This window comes from Antedon mediterranea, chromosome 2 (assembly GCF_964355755.1).
Source record: "Antedon mediterranea chromosome 2, ecAntMedi1.1, whole genome shotgun sequence".
NCBI classification, from domain to species: Eukaryota; Metazoa; Echinodermata; class Crinoidea; order Comatulida; family Antedonidae; genus Antedon; species Antedon mediterranea.
Window position 1 is genome coordinate 3,220,103 of NC_092671.1, and position 12,581 is coordinate 3,232,683.

The 12,581-nt window shown below is 32.9% G+C and overlaps 2 protein-coding genes across 2 annotated transcripts; one reads left to right on the forward strand and one right to left on the reverse strand.

The window, feature by feature from the left end:
• Positions 1-102: 102 nt before the first annotated feature.
• LOC140040074 (F-box/LRR-repeat protein 17-like) lies at positions 103-8,438 on the forward strand. Its single transcript, XM_072085748.1, has 7 exons — positions 103-190; positions 3,778-4,649; positions 4,880-4,991; positions 5,217-5,348; positions 5,771-5,878; positions 6,402-6,609; positions 6,964-8,438. Exons 2-7 carry the CDS (start codon positions 3,901-3,903, stop codon positions 7,242-7,244), a joined length of 1,590 nt encoding a protein of 529 aa, XP_071941849.1. The 5' UTR covers positions 103-190; positions 3,778-3,900; the 3' UTR covers positions 7,245-8,438.
• Positions 8,439-8,628: 190 nt separating this feature from the next.
• On the reverse strand, positions 8,629-12,510 carry LOC140040075 (uncharacterized). The gene is made up of 6 exons (XM_072085749.1): positions 12,474-12,510; positions 11,155-12,140; positions 10,650-10,743; positions 10,144-10,261; positions 9,730-9,845; positions 8,629-9,249 (listed from the first exon to the last, which is right to left on the reverse strand). The coding sequence occupies exons 2-6, from the start codon at positions 12,123-12,125 to the stop codon at positions 9,184-9,186; spliced, it is 1,365 nt and encodes a 454-aa protein (XP_071941850.1). The 5' UTR covers positions 12,126-12,140; positions 12,474-12,510; the 3' UTR covers positions 8,629-9,183.
• Between the last annotated feature and the right edge of the window lie 71 nt (positions 12,511-12,581).

Here is a 12,581-nt window from a genome sequence, read left to right on the forward strand (position 1 = left end):
CGGGCCGCGCGCTCGAGCTCTGTCGCCGCGAACTCCTGGTCACCTTGGCCTTTGAAAACTTCCGGGTTTAAAAAAAAAAAGTAAACAAGATTTGAACTTTGACCAAATGTCAAGGATGGCGTATTTGTGTGTGAATTTTTCTGGACGGAGTTTAGTTTAGCATCTACATTATTAGCAATTTGTAAAGCAGGTAGGCTAAATGAAATAAAGATAGGATTTAATAATATAATATAGACCAGGTATGCTCTAATAAAAGATAAACCTAGGCCTAGCCTACCAAAAGACGCCAAGAAGTACTTAAAAAGAAAACATATACGGTAGGCTGCCACCTGCCAAAAAAAAGTGTGAGGTGGCTGGTGGTGGGTGACGAGCTTTCTCTAGCTGGGTCAAATTATACCACCCACCCTCCTGCCTATAATAGTAAAGTAGTACGTAGGCTAGGCCTAACTAGGTTAGGTTAGTACATTATTAATATTACTGCACTGCTGGAATATTTTAGTATCCTTCATAAATCAATATGAGAATCATCTTTTTTTTTAATGGAAAATCCTTTTTTGAATCATAAATACTGTATATTGTATTTTATATAATATAATTATTTTTATATATTTTTATTACCTTTCTTTTAGTATATATTATTAATTTTTAATATATTATTGAGACTGACAATCCCCCCTAAGTAAGGAGGCACTTTACTGTGATGGGAGGAAACATTTAACATGTTCCGCAAACTATGGGCAGCAGCCAAAACATTTTTTATGGATAGCTTGAGAAGTTGAAAAAAAAGTGTCAAGATGATGAATGGTGTTTGATGTTACTGAATTATGTGAATTGTTACAAACATGTTCGTAAACCTACTAAATACCATTGATATTTGCAGCTAAAGTTTTGATGATGATGATAACGATGTATGTAAATTTTTAGGTGAACTTTGACGCAACACAGTGTCGTGATTTTAATATTTTTATTATTTATAGGCCCATACAGTATATTCTTTGACCAGTAAAAGGAGTGGAGGAACAGTAAAAATGTAATTTACTGTCCTCTTGTCAACTGTAGTAAAAAGACCGCTGGGAATAAGAATTTTTAAAGAGCATGATTATGGAAGGACAGTTTATAATGAGAGTTGAAAAAAGTTATTAATTTATCACATCATCTGCACCCTATAGACAGTATTATATCAAGCCTGAATAATAAAAAAAAGTGGTAAATATTATTTTTAGATGAGTCATAAAATTAAACTTCAAACAAATCCCATTTGATAGCATAATAGAAATCATGACAATAAGTACCACCATAGTCATACAGCAGTGAGTGGTACACATTGAGATGAAATTCAAGTGTCTACTGTACACTTATTTTTCTATTGTTAAAATATAATACACTGAGATGAGTCAGATTAAACCTGAGACAGAGTAAACTGAATGTCATTGTTCCATGTGCTATCATTTTATTGTTCTAACACGTGGACGGCACTTGTACTGCTGAATACATTCAGAAAAATCTCCCGAAACCAGTTTCTTGAGGTCCCAATTTAGCATTTAAAACACATTTAATCAGAATACTGGAGACTTGTCTCCAAACTTTCATAAATAAAAATAAAACCAGACATATTATAAGTTAGCCCATCACATACATATGTGTACTGTATCACAGAACTTGCTGCGATACTGGACGAAATATAGACACCGATAATCGGCTACAAATTGTAAAATAAATGTAAAATTGTTATTCCAAAGATTACTGTTAGTTATTCCAATTTGTTTAGATAACACTTAACAGTGAAAGTGAAAATGCTAATATGGGTTGCACAGCAAGTATATAATCCTATCATAACTTATGTTTCCTTGGATTTAATCCCATTTTCCTCTGCTTGTTTTTTTCTATTAAATATTTTACTAATTATTCAGGAGACTTTATTCCCAATTTAGATACACTAGCCATCAGGGAATGCATGTTGGATTAATTTAAATTTACATATATTTTTTTAAGCCCAACTTTAAAACAATTTACTAATTGAAGTAAACTTCTTTCCAGCTGTGAATTACTTTTTTATATAGTCACTTTTTGGGTCAGGTGATTCTGGTTTTCAAAACTTCTTTAACTTCACAAACCAAAGCAAGCATTACAATTTAAAAGAGTTAATTCATAGAAACCAAATTATAATTCAATAAAATAATTGATTCATTAGTTGATTAAACTATGATTACTATGTCTAAATATTTAAAAATATGATTTTGTTTTGAATGTAATTTGCTCACCAGGCCCTATATTCCTGGTTCCCATAAGACACAATGCAATGGATGTAATCTCACAACGCAAGCAAATTTACCAATGACAAGCGACAGTTCGAATAATCCATCACTTGTGAATATGATTGGTTAAATTACTTGTGTTGCGCGTACAACGTCCTTGCGTTGCGCCTCTAAGTGGGAACCAAACTTTATTGAAAGATTACCTTCACAGCAACTAGTGAGGGAGTGGTCAAGCCTTTATACATAGCCATAACATCGGCAACGATCCAAGGCTCACTCGCTCCATGGTTCTGTTAGTAGAACCAGTCTTCTCGGATACAGAATATAAAGGTTCAGTGTACACATCTGGTGTGCACTTCAAAGAACCTATCTTTTGAGACGAGTAGGGGGTTACTCCAGTGTACAGTAGTACTGTAGGTCATACAGCCACAGTCACACACAGTTACTTATCATAACTGGGCCCTCTGGGAGACCACTCTTTGACAGAAGAGATGTTTTTATGTACTATACTATGAAATACACTCAAAATATTTTATTTTAATAAGGACAAAATAAAGTGATTTGATTTGGTCAGGTCACTCAGTATAATAAAGAATATTATAATAACTAAATTGAGGCTCTGAACAATGTGTAGTGTTAAATATCGATAGTCTTTTTGTTTTGATATCTTAGGGGAAATCCTTTTTGATTATACACTAATCTATGTTTCTTTTTGTTTACTCTAACATGTGTTATAGTAAAACTTCATGCTGAGTCAGCTAAATTGTAAATGTTATAAGTATCATTATACCAATTGTCATCATGATATTTTATATTTAATCATTGTACACCTACTCTAAACAATTGTGGTCAACTCTAGGTAATCCCCTATTGCTCCACCCTTTTTAGATTTTAACAGATTTTAAAAAATATTTTAACCAAAAAAAAAACAGTTCTTAATTTATATATTTGCACAAATTTCATTTGCTCAAGCAAAGCAAAACAGAAGAAACCAAATTTAATTATGAACGAAATGTAGTCGGTGATGCATTTAAAGTGTAAAAGAAAAGAAAAAAAAACTGGATCCCTAAACACAAGCCAAGATGTATTTTCTTTCAAAAACATGAAAAACTTTACAGTAAGCCATTTTATAAGTTTATTCACTTTATAAAAACATACTGGAATTGATAATAACAGTTATTAAATTTAATATTTAAAAAAATGAGCTTTCGTTGACTTCTTTTTTCAGTAGAGTACGGTTTTATCAGGTAAATAATTGTTTTAATCCAAGTGAAATAAAATAAAGTGGCCTATTCAACAAAAAACTTGTTTTTAAATAATGTTTCCATAACATTACAATTTACTGTATCTTACTTATTTCAAATATATAAAGTTTTTAAATGTTTTTCTTTTCTGACTTATATGCTTAATTAAAATTATTAAAATTGTTTTATAGTAGTTCAGTACTATAATAATTATCTGATTTCTGTTGTTTTAACAAATTATTTGTTTTATTATTTAAAATATATTGTTTAATTTTCAGATACAGTACTTATGTTCTTATCATGCATGAATGAATTCTTACAAATAATGACAAAGCAATTTGTGATGTCACTACATTCTGATATCAAGATCACATTGAAATAAAAGTATAAGAGTAAAAGGAATGATGAAACCAGACAAGCAAGACTTGATAATGGAAGGAAATGAGACGGAGAGAGGAAGTACAGTCAAGGAGGACAAAACTCTCCCTCATAAATATGCTAATAAGTCATGTGACGTTGGCTCATTAACCATTCAGTCTTTAAATACTTCTAATTGTGATACATCACCAGAAAAGCGGATACTGCCTCAAGGGTCGGTGGATGATAGGTTAAACCCGAACAAACTGTGTCGATACTCATATATGGACTGTACATCAAGATCTAAGAGATTACCACCAGGAGATATTCCTAATGAAACAGACATTGTTGTTTTAGAAAGGACAGACGACGACGCACATGGCGGTAAAACTGAAAGCAGACTAAATCAGTCAGTGGTAAATGATTCACTTTCTTCAAAATCAAACGTTGAAAATAAAAATATAACAGATGAAGTATTATTTATAAACAATCTGCCACGAAGTCTTCTTGTACACATTTTTTCGATGTTAAAAATGCGGGATATTTTAAATCATGCAGCGTGCGTATGCAAACTTTGGTACAGTATTAGCAAAGATCCGGATCTTTGGCGTAGCATCAGGTTAGAAGATTCACATGAGTATCTACGAATCACAGACTGCATTCTGGATCGTGTCACATCGCTTAGCAACAACATTTCGTCAATATTACTTTCAGACTGCAGTCTCGTTACGGACAGCGGATTATCGTCTGTCCTCACTAAATGTTCAAATTTAAGGATTTTGCATTTATTACAGTAAGTACAGTATCAAAGATGTATATAGCAAACAAAGTTTAGGTAGGTGTCAAACACTATTAATTAGTCTAGACAAAGACCTTTTAGGTGAGTAGTCCTGGCCACCTCAGCACAAATACACTCGATATAAAAATGTACTCAAATATGTATTGTGCACAAATTAATCAAAACTAAAAAATGAATACATTTTAAAATAAATTTTAATTTATATGCGTATCTTAATACTTTAGATGTTCAAGGTTAACAGACATGAGTTACACATCTATCGCTGACCACTGTCATCGGCTAAAGAAGTTGAACTTGTCGGGTTCTGTCGGTCTAACTGACGTCGCCCTTCAGAGGGTAAGTAAAACAGAACTGAAAAAAGTTCATATTGATACCATTTATTAAAAGAGTAGAAAAACTTGTACTGTAATACTTTTGTGTGAAACCTTTAGTCACTTTAATAATAAAAATTAAAAGGTACAGTATTGATTGCCAAGGACTGAGTATGAAATTTAACGAACATTGGAGGGTGGGATTACACTTTGTGATTAAACAGTAATTTTTCTTGTTTTATTTTTCAAGATTGCCTGTAGCTGTAGGCAACTAGAACAAGTTAAATTGAACCAGTGTACACAAATAACAGATAAATCAACACAAGTTCTTGCCATCAAATGTCCGAACATTGAACTTATCACATTCCAAGAAAATAACCAGGTTTGATCAGTATATCACAGTACTGTATATATATATATATATATATATATATAACAAAAGGTTTTTTCCTGATGGCCAAGCGGTTAAAACAGTGGAACCATAATACCTAGCCATAACATCGGCAAGTGTCTAACTTGCACCATGGTTCTGGTGGTAGGACAAGTCTTCTCAGAAAAGGACTAACTGTAGATCCAGTGTACACATCTGGCTCATGTGCACTTTAAAGAACATAGTATATCTTTTTAGACAAGTAAGGGATTAAAACGGTGTACAAGTCCACACACAGTCACTCATCATGAGGGCCCCTTGTTTAGTGTCACCCTCTATAAATGAAGTTAAAATAAAGTATTTAAAAAAATAACACAGTATAATTGATTAATTGATTGATATTTGAAAGTGAAATAAAATTTTGTTCTTGAAAGGTGACGGACGCATCAGTTGAAGCTCTATCTTCTCATTGCAAGTCTCTTCACTCTATAACAATACATAAATGTTCCCTTTCAATAAATGGTTTCTTCCATTTATCAAAAGTAAGTTTGTGGAATAATTGAGTTTACAAATACTGGGACCAAAATAAATTTGATTTGTACCCCATATATTTTGGCTATTTTAGTATAGAGTATTTTTCATTTACAGACTAGAGTTTGGGACATACTCAGGAGGGGGAACCACTCAGGAGACAACCCTGTACAGGAGGCCCCACTATTCATAGGACCCAATTGTTCAGAGGGTTCCCCTATTGAGGAGACCCATATTGAGCACAATGCCGCAAAGGTGTCTCTATTGTATTTCAAACATCCACAAAATACTAAACCAACACGATTGGAGTACAAAAATTATTTAACACATTGCCATAGCCATGAGAATTGATGGTGGTGCGATTCTCGACACAAGAGGGAACAATCCCCTGTGGAGGTTATAAAAGGCTTCAGGTTGAAAAAATACCAGCCATACTGGTGGCTACATAGCCCTGTATCAGTTAATAAAATATAGTATACCAATTGTGGTAGTTTCTTTAGCTACTTATTTCAATCTTTTTTTCTTCTTCTACAGATTCCAACTTTAATAAACATTGACATTAGTAACAATAAGAATGTGAGCCCTCACGCTGTCAAGTATGTTATAGACCATTGTAAGCACATTCAGACGTTGAACCTCTGCCTATGTCACACTATTGATGATGACTGTATTCAACATATTTCCATTTATGCTAAAGAAATCAAGAAATTATTATTGGTGGGCTGTAAGCTAACAGACGCAGGTATAATATAATTTGTGACTACTATAAATTGCTTTAATTGTGGAATAAAAAAATGGTTAATAAGCTTATATTAAGGTTCTGGTTTCAAATCTTCAAAAGTACAAGATATTTCCTTATAGCCAAATACCAACTACTTCTGTACCTGTAAGTCTATAGGCTCTTATATTTCCTATCAGTGACATTTGTTTTTTTTTTAAACTGGTAAAAATGTTTAAAATAAATAATTCAAAGAAAAAATTGTTAAAAATATTTTAAGGTGGCGTGGATGTTTTAATTTTATTAGTATGGTATGGCATGCCATGTATGCATAAATATGCCTCAATTAAGAAAAAACAAAATCTTACTTTTTTACAGCTTTATTCAGTCTGGGAAAATATGCAAGTAACTTGGAACATGTTGACGTCGGTTGGTGCGAGGAAATCACGGATGAGGGCGTAATCTCAATATCGACTATGTGTGCGAGACTCAAGTACCTCGGCTTGATGCGCTGCGATAAAGTGTCTGACAGGACCATGCTGCAACTAGCCAAACAAAACAGTCATATTGTTTATAGTACATTTTTACTGGATAGCCAGAGACTCATAGCACAAGCCACTAGTCAAGGGTTCGAGTTTAAATTGGACGATGGGGATTAAGTTTGTTGACCATATCACTTTTCAGCTATGGAGTCTAACAGTCATTCTACACATGACCTAAATGAAACATTTTGAAGAAAAAATTGTACTCTCTTTATTGAGAAGTCTTTGACCTCCTTATTGTGTGCTTTAGTAACTATGCCTACGAACTCTGAATGTTTTTTAAATAGGCTGACCACACCATTTTTGAGAAATGAGGGGCTGGAGCTGGCTCGTCCTTCTTGGTAAATACGTGTTTGCAACACTTCCGAATATCCCTGCTTTGTTCTCATGATTCAAAATATAGTAATTTCGATACATAAATTAACAATTATGTACAATTTAATGATTAAAACTTTGTACCCATAATTAAAAATGAATTCATTAATTCTACTACATTGCTGCATGTTTAAATAAGTATTATAATAACATTTTCAGGACCAATATTGACTATGTCAACAGTACTTGCTTCACCTTACTCAATTAATTTTATTAACTTACCTTAAGTAAAAAAGTAGAAATAAACTCATTTTACACTACCACCATCTAGAACAAATGTGTATATGTAAATACTGTAATATATCAAGTGAATAAAAGGCGTATTAAGTGAATAAAAGTGTATTTGTAGGTTACAATATAATGATTGTAATTTGGATACAACACAACACACAGATATCAGGACCAATATTGACTATGTCAACAGTACTTGCTTCACCTTACTCAATTAATTTTATTAACTTACCTTAAGTAAAAAAGTAGAAATAAAGTTAAATACTCATTTTACACTACCACCATCTAGAACAAATGTGTATATGTAAATACTGTAATATATCAAGTGAATAAAAGGCGTATTAAGTGAATAAAAGTGTATTTGTAGGTTACAATATAATGATTGTAATTTGGATACAACACAACACACAGATATCGTGAATTGTAGTTAAATTAAAATAAAATCAATTTTGTGTAAAAATGTTTCAGTCCAATTTCTATAGAAAACTGTTTATAAAATTATCAAATCCATTTTGTCTGATGCTTTTATATGGTCCAATTATATCAAACACAATTGTAATCATGTCTAATTATAATCATACCTGTAATTAATATTAATTATTTGAGAAAAGTTTTAGTGATTAAATATTTGCTGGTGCAATTATCCATATTTATGTAAATTGTGAAACACCTGTATGTACAGTACGTAATAAAATAACTTTGTCAAAGTCAACAAATAAGACAAATGTGTCATCTGTATTATTTCAATGTATTATTAAACAAAAAATATTAAATCAAAAATTCAACAACTTGAATACATGAATAACATGAGCAAATAAATCATACACACAAAATTGAAATTGTAAATTTTATTAAATTATCAACGATAACAGATATATGATTTGGTATTTGGTTTTTGATTTTTAACAATTTAACAAAAGTAACACAACATTTAAATTTTAAACTATTTACTTGCAACATAACTTTTGTTTTCAACTTTTGGATTTAACCTGTATAGATATAATCAAAATTATACATCTGTGAACAATATGGTAGGTGTGTCTTAACTTGTGATCAATAAGAGGTCGGACAAGCCAACCTTACAATGAATTAATTATTGCTGTTTATACTTTTCATCCTATAAATGCTTTGGTTTTAAACAGCTTTATCCATTTCTATTATTATTAAGTGAATATAGTGCATTTATACATAAATACAACAAATGCTATCCCATGGAAACATGGTCTGGTTTCAGACATTATTTGAATCAGGCATGGGTACCTATCATGCCTGGTACAGTCGTATAAATGCTGTGGCCAGAATCTATTGTTCTTCGGGCCCAAGAGTGACCATTATTGTCCTTTTGATTGAATAAGGCAGTAAGCAGTGGTCAATGGGTCACTTGTCTGCCTAATTTACCTCAATTGTTTAGATTTCAACGGCTTATTTTTTAATTCAATTGAAACTGGTTTTAGTCATCTTCATCTTCACTGTCACCAGTTGTGAGAAGAAACCGGCACACCGGACAGGTTCCAGACTAATATAAAAAAAAAAATCATTATTATTATTTAAAAAAAATTTTATAACATCAAGAATATTCCACATTTTGAACAACTGCAGTGAAATTAGAAGCTGCAATACCAGACAAAAACATATTTAGAAAATAAATTTCTTTTATAACTGTAAACCTAATAGTAAATGTATTACAATCTCTAACAAGGTCATATACATGACTGCAGTCGCGTGCTCAAGTTAGTGTTTACCGACCAACTGACCGACATAGTGAGCTGTAGAGTCGCGTTGCACGCGGTCCCAGAAGAAAAGAAAATATCGGGAGACAGTGGCCAATTCAGAGGACCTAGAATAGAGTCTAAATTGTAAAGGAGAACTATTAATATTCGGATGAATGGGGCAGATTGCACTTAAAGCAGGAGATAGATCACTTGGAGGAAATATTTGCAATTATTGTTTGAATTGAAGGGTCTGAAAGAATACCACCACCACTATAATACCTTACCTTGTGTAACCAGGCTACTACACAGATACGGTGAAACATGTGTTTGCAGGGTAACTGCGTCAGCTTCTCATTCAAATCGTAATCACTTCTACATATTGCACATGATGTTTCCTTGCCTGTAAGTAATAAAAGAAAAAGATAACAATTTCAAGATGAAACTTATTGAATAAATATTTTATAAATTATCGCACATTTTAGAATACAATATTACAACAATATAGTTTAAATAAATACCACAATGTATACCACAAAATACAAAAAATGGTAAAAATAAATGTGTCTACTATTGGGGGGAATATCACAAGGTTAGGAACAAAGGTGGTACCCAATGGAAAGTTTTACATTGACATTAGAAGGGGTAATTTTCAACAGAAGAAATTCTCCCTATAGTTAGGCAGTACTATTTAAACATACTTAAAGTTTCTTTGGTTGCCATGACGGTAGGAAGTGCAGAGATAGTCACGTCTGAAGCTGGAGAGGGCGCTTTATCATCTTCAAGCTCAGGATGAGAGGCCAGCAGTAGTAGTAAAGTCTAAAAAGTACAAATAAATTGGTTTTTTTTACACATTAGTTACAAGGTCAAGGATGCCATCTCCCAATTTGACTCTTTCTATCATTTTTTTTGTGGGCAAATTACAGGTACAGTGTTGCTCATTATGTGCTGAACATCAGTTCCATCTCATTTTTTAGCGAAAGATCTAAAATTAGTATATTGTTTCAGCATTTCAAATCAATTTGTTTTGGTAGGGTTGGTGCCAGAGAAATAAAGTTTACAATCTTTTTTGTCTCTCTACAACTTTTGCATCTTTGTTGGTTAGACTACAAACAGATGGTAAGTAAGAAGGTTGAACCTCTGAAAAGAAGATTTTGTGTTCCAATTAGCATGATTATGTCAATACAATACTGTATCAATACATTACCTCAATGAAGTCATCATCACCAAACTCCTCCGCAAGAAGTAAGCCTAATAAGATATTGGAATGACGAGCATCTTCAACATAGTCTTCAGATATACTGTAAACAAAGTTGTTTACCAAATAAATGATGAGGTCTTTGGTTAAAGAAAATTTAAATAAACAAAATATAAACAGTTTGTAGGGATTAAATTGTGTTTTTGGCATTATTACCTGAATTAGGAAAAAAATTAATTAAAATCAGCATTTTATTTGTATTTAAAGTTTTAACCATATCTTTGTATGCCGTTCAATTGAATTTTCAGGAATTCATAGACAAATTATATAGATTCAAGATTAAACTTATGTTGTCTAAATTTTATTATAATGGAAAATAGTACACGTTCACATCAAACTTTTAAGTAAAAATACATAGAAAACAAAAACATTACAAACTATATAAATACTGACAAATAAACTGCTTTTTTTTGTAATAATGGATGGATTATTAAATATTTAAAATTTTATGTACCTGTATATTAAATCATCCTCACTTATATCTGAATCTTCTGCACTATTTTCAGAAAGATAGTTCATCCAATGAAAATCATCGGACTCGCTAGATTCTACATCTCTCCAAAAATCATCGCTATCGCTGTCATCGCTAGAAAAGCACCAATTGAACGAATCATCATCGTAGCATTCCCAGTCCGATGAACACGGGGAAGAAATACCTCCCTCATTTACCGACGGCAAACCTCTCAAACACGCTGGGTCAGATTGCAGGTCCCTACTGGTCCCCACCTTTTCGTGCTCCGCTGGTTTAACCTTTTTAGAAGACTTTGTGGGACCCTGTGAAAACTTTTTCTCAACTTTGGTAATTTTCTTTTTTTTACTACTTTTCTCATATCGAGAACTTGACTGAGATTCCCCAGGTCTGCAGGAATCTGATGATGTTGATTGGCGATCTCGTTTTCCATTTCTCGATGGTACACAGTCTTGTTTTTTTGTAGTTTCATTTTTACTTTTGGTTTTCTTTGATCGCACGCTAGTCTTCGGTATTTTGTCTTTATTCTGCAATTTCTGTGGTTTTGAACTTTCAACATTTTCTTTTTTTGATTTGGCCGATTGCTTTGTGACGTTTGTTTGAACACACCTGACTAGGCGCTCCTGTGGAATTCTGGAAGTGGCACTTTTATTTTTGCATTTTCTAGTTTTCTTTTCACAAGGTTCAAGGAGTTCACAAGCAGAATCATCCGAACATTTAGGCGGATACCGAGTCTTATTTCTGGCTGGTTTTTGTATACATGTTGATCTCGTACAATACTTGAAATTAAAACATCTACTTGGCCTATCCTCTTTTGAATCATAGCACAACTTGCTTTGTTTCGATTTCTTTTTTTGCTTCGGATTTTTACATTTGATTTTCCCATTAACTACAACTTTCTTGTTGGTTGTTTTTGGTTTTTTAAATACCAAATCTTCCACAGATGTAGATGTCATAGTTACATCTAGCTACTACAATATAAAAGAATTTTATATAATTATCAGGCCACTCACTGCATAATTAATTCAGGCAAGAGTGCAACCACATAATTAAGGACCAATGGACCAATAAAATGGCAAGGTCCTAACCTTCTTGGCAAGAAGGAGGAAGCAGTGGCACAGGAGGAGGACAGATGTGGTGGTGGTGTGTGTTCTGGAATTGATGGGATCCCTCTAGCTAGATAAACCCATACCAATACCGCCACCGAGATATGCCTTCCCTAGTATTTAGGCTAGGCCTAATTATTAAATTTACTTGGATGGCCTAGGCCTAGGCCTAGTGGTGGTTGTCTTTCAAATACATACCTGGCGGAACTGAGAGAACATACCCACCCAAAGAACTTATCGCATCCTTAGCGACGATTAGTATGGAACGTCATAGTATGGAACGGTAAATGCGTCTTAATATCCCAT

Bases quoted from the DNA above. Each gene is read 5' to 3' on its own strand.
- LOC140040075 (XM_072085749.1), bottom strand. From the start codon at position 12,125: ATGACATCTACATCTGTGGAAGATTTGGTATTTAAAAAACCAAAAACA. The intron at 10,744-11,154 runs GTACATAAAATT...CTTTGTTTACAG, and splicing joins GAGGATGATTTAATATACAG to TATATCTGAAGACTATGTTG. The intron at 9,846-10,143 runs GTATGTTTAAAT...TATTACTTACAG, and splicing joins GGCAACCAAAGAAACTTTAA to GCAAGGAAACATCATGTGCA.
- LOC140040074 (XM_072085748.1), top strand. From the start codon at position 3,901: ATGATGAAACCAGACAAGCAAGACTTGATAATGGAAGGAAATGAGACG. The intron at 5,349-5,770 runs GTTTGATCAGTA...TGTTCTTGAAAG, and splicing joins CATTCCAAGAAAATAACCAG to GTGACGGACGCATCAGTTGA. The intron at 5,879-6,401 runs GTAAGTTTGTGG...CTTCTTCTACAG, and splicing joins GTTTCTTCCATTTATCAAAA to ATTCCAACTTTAATAAACAT.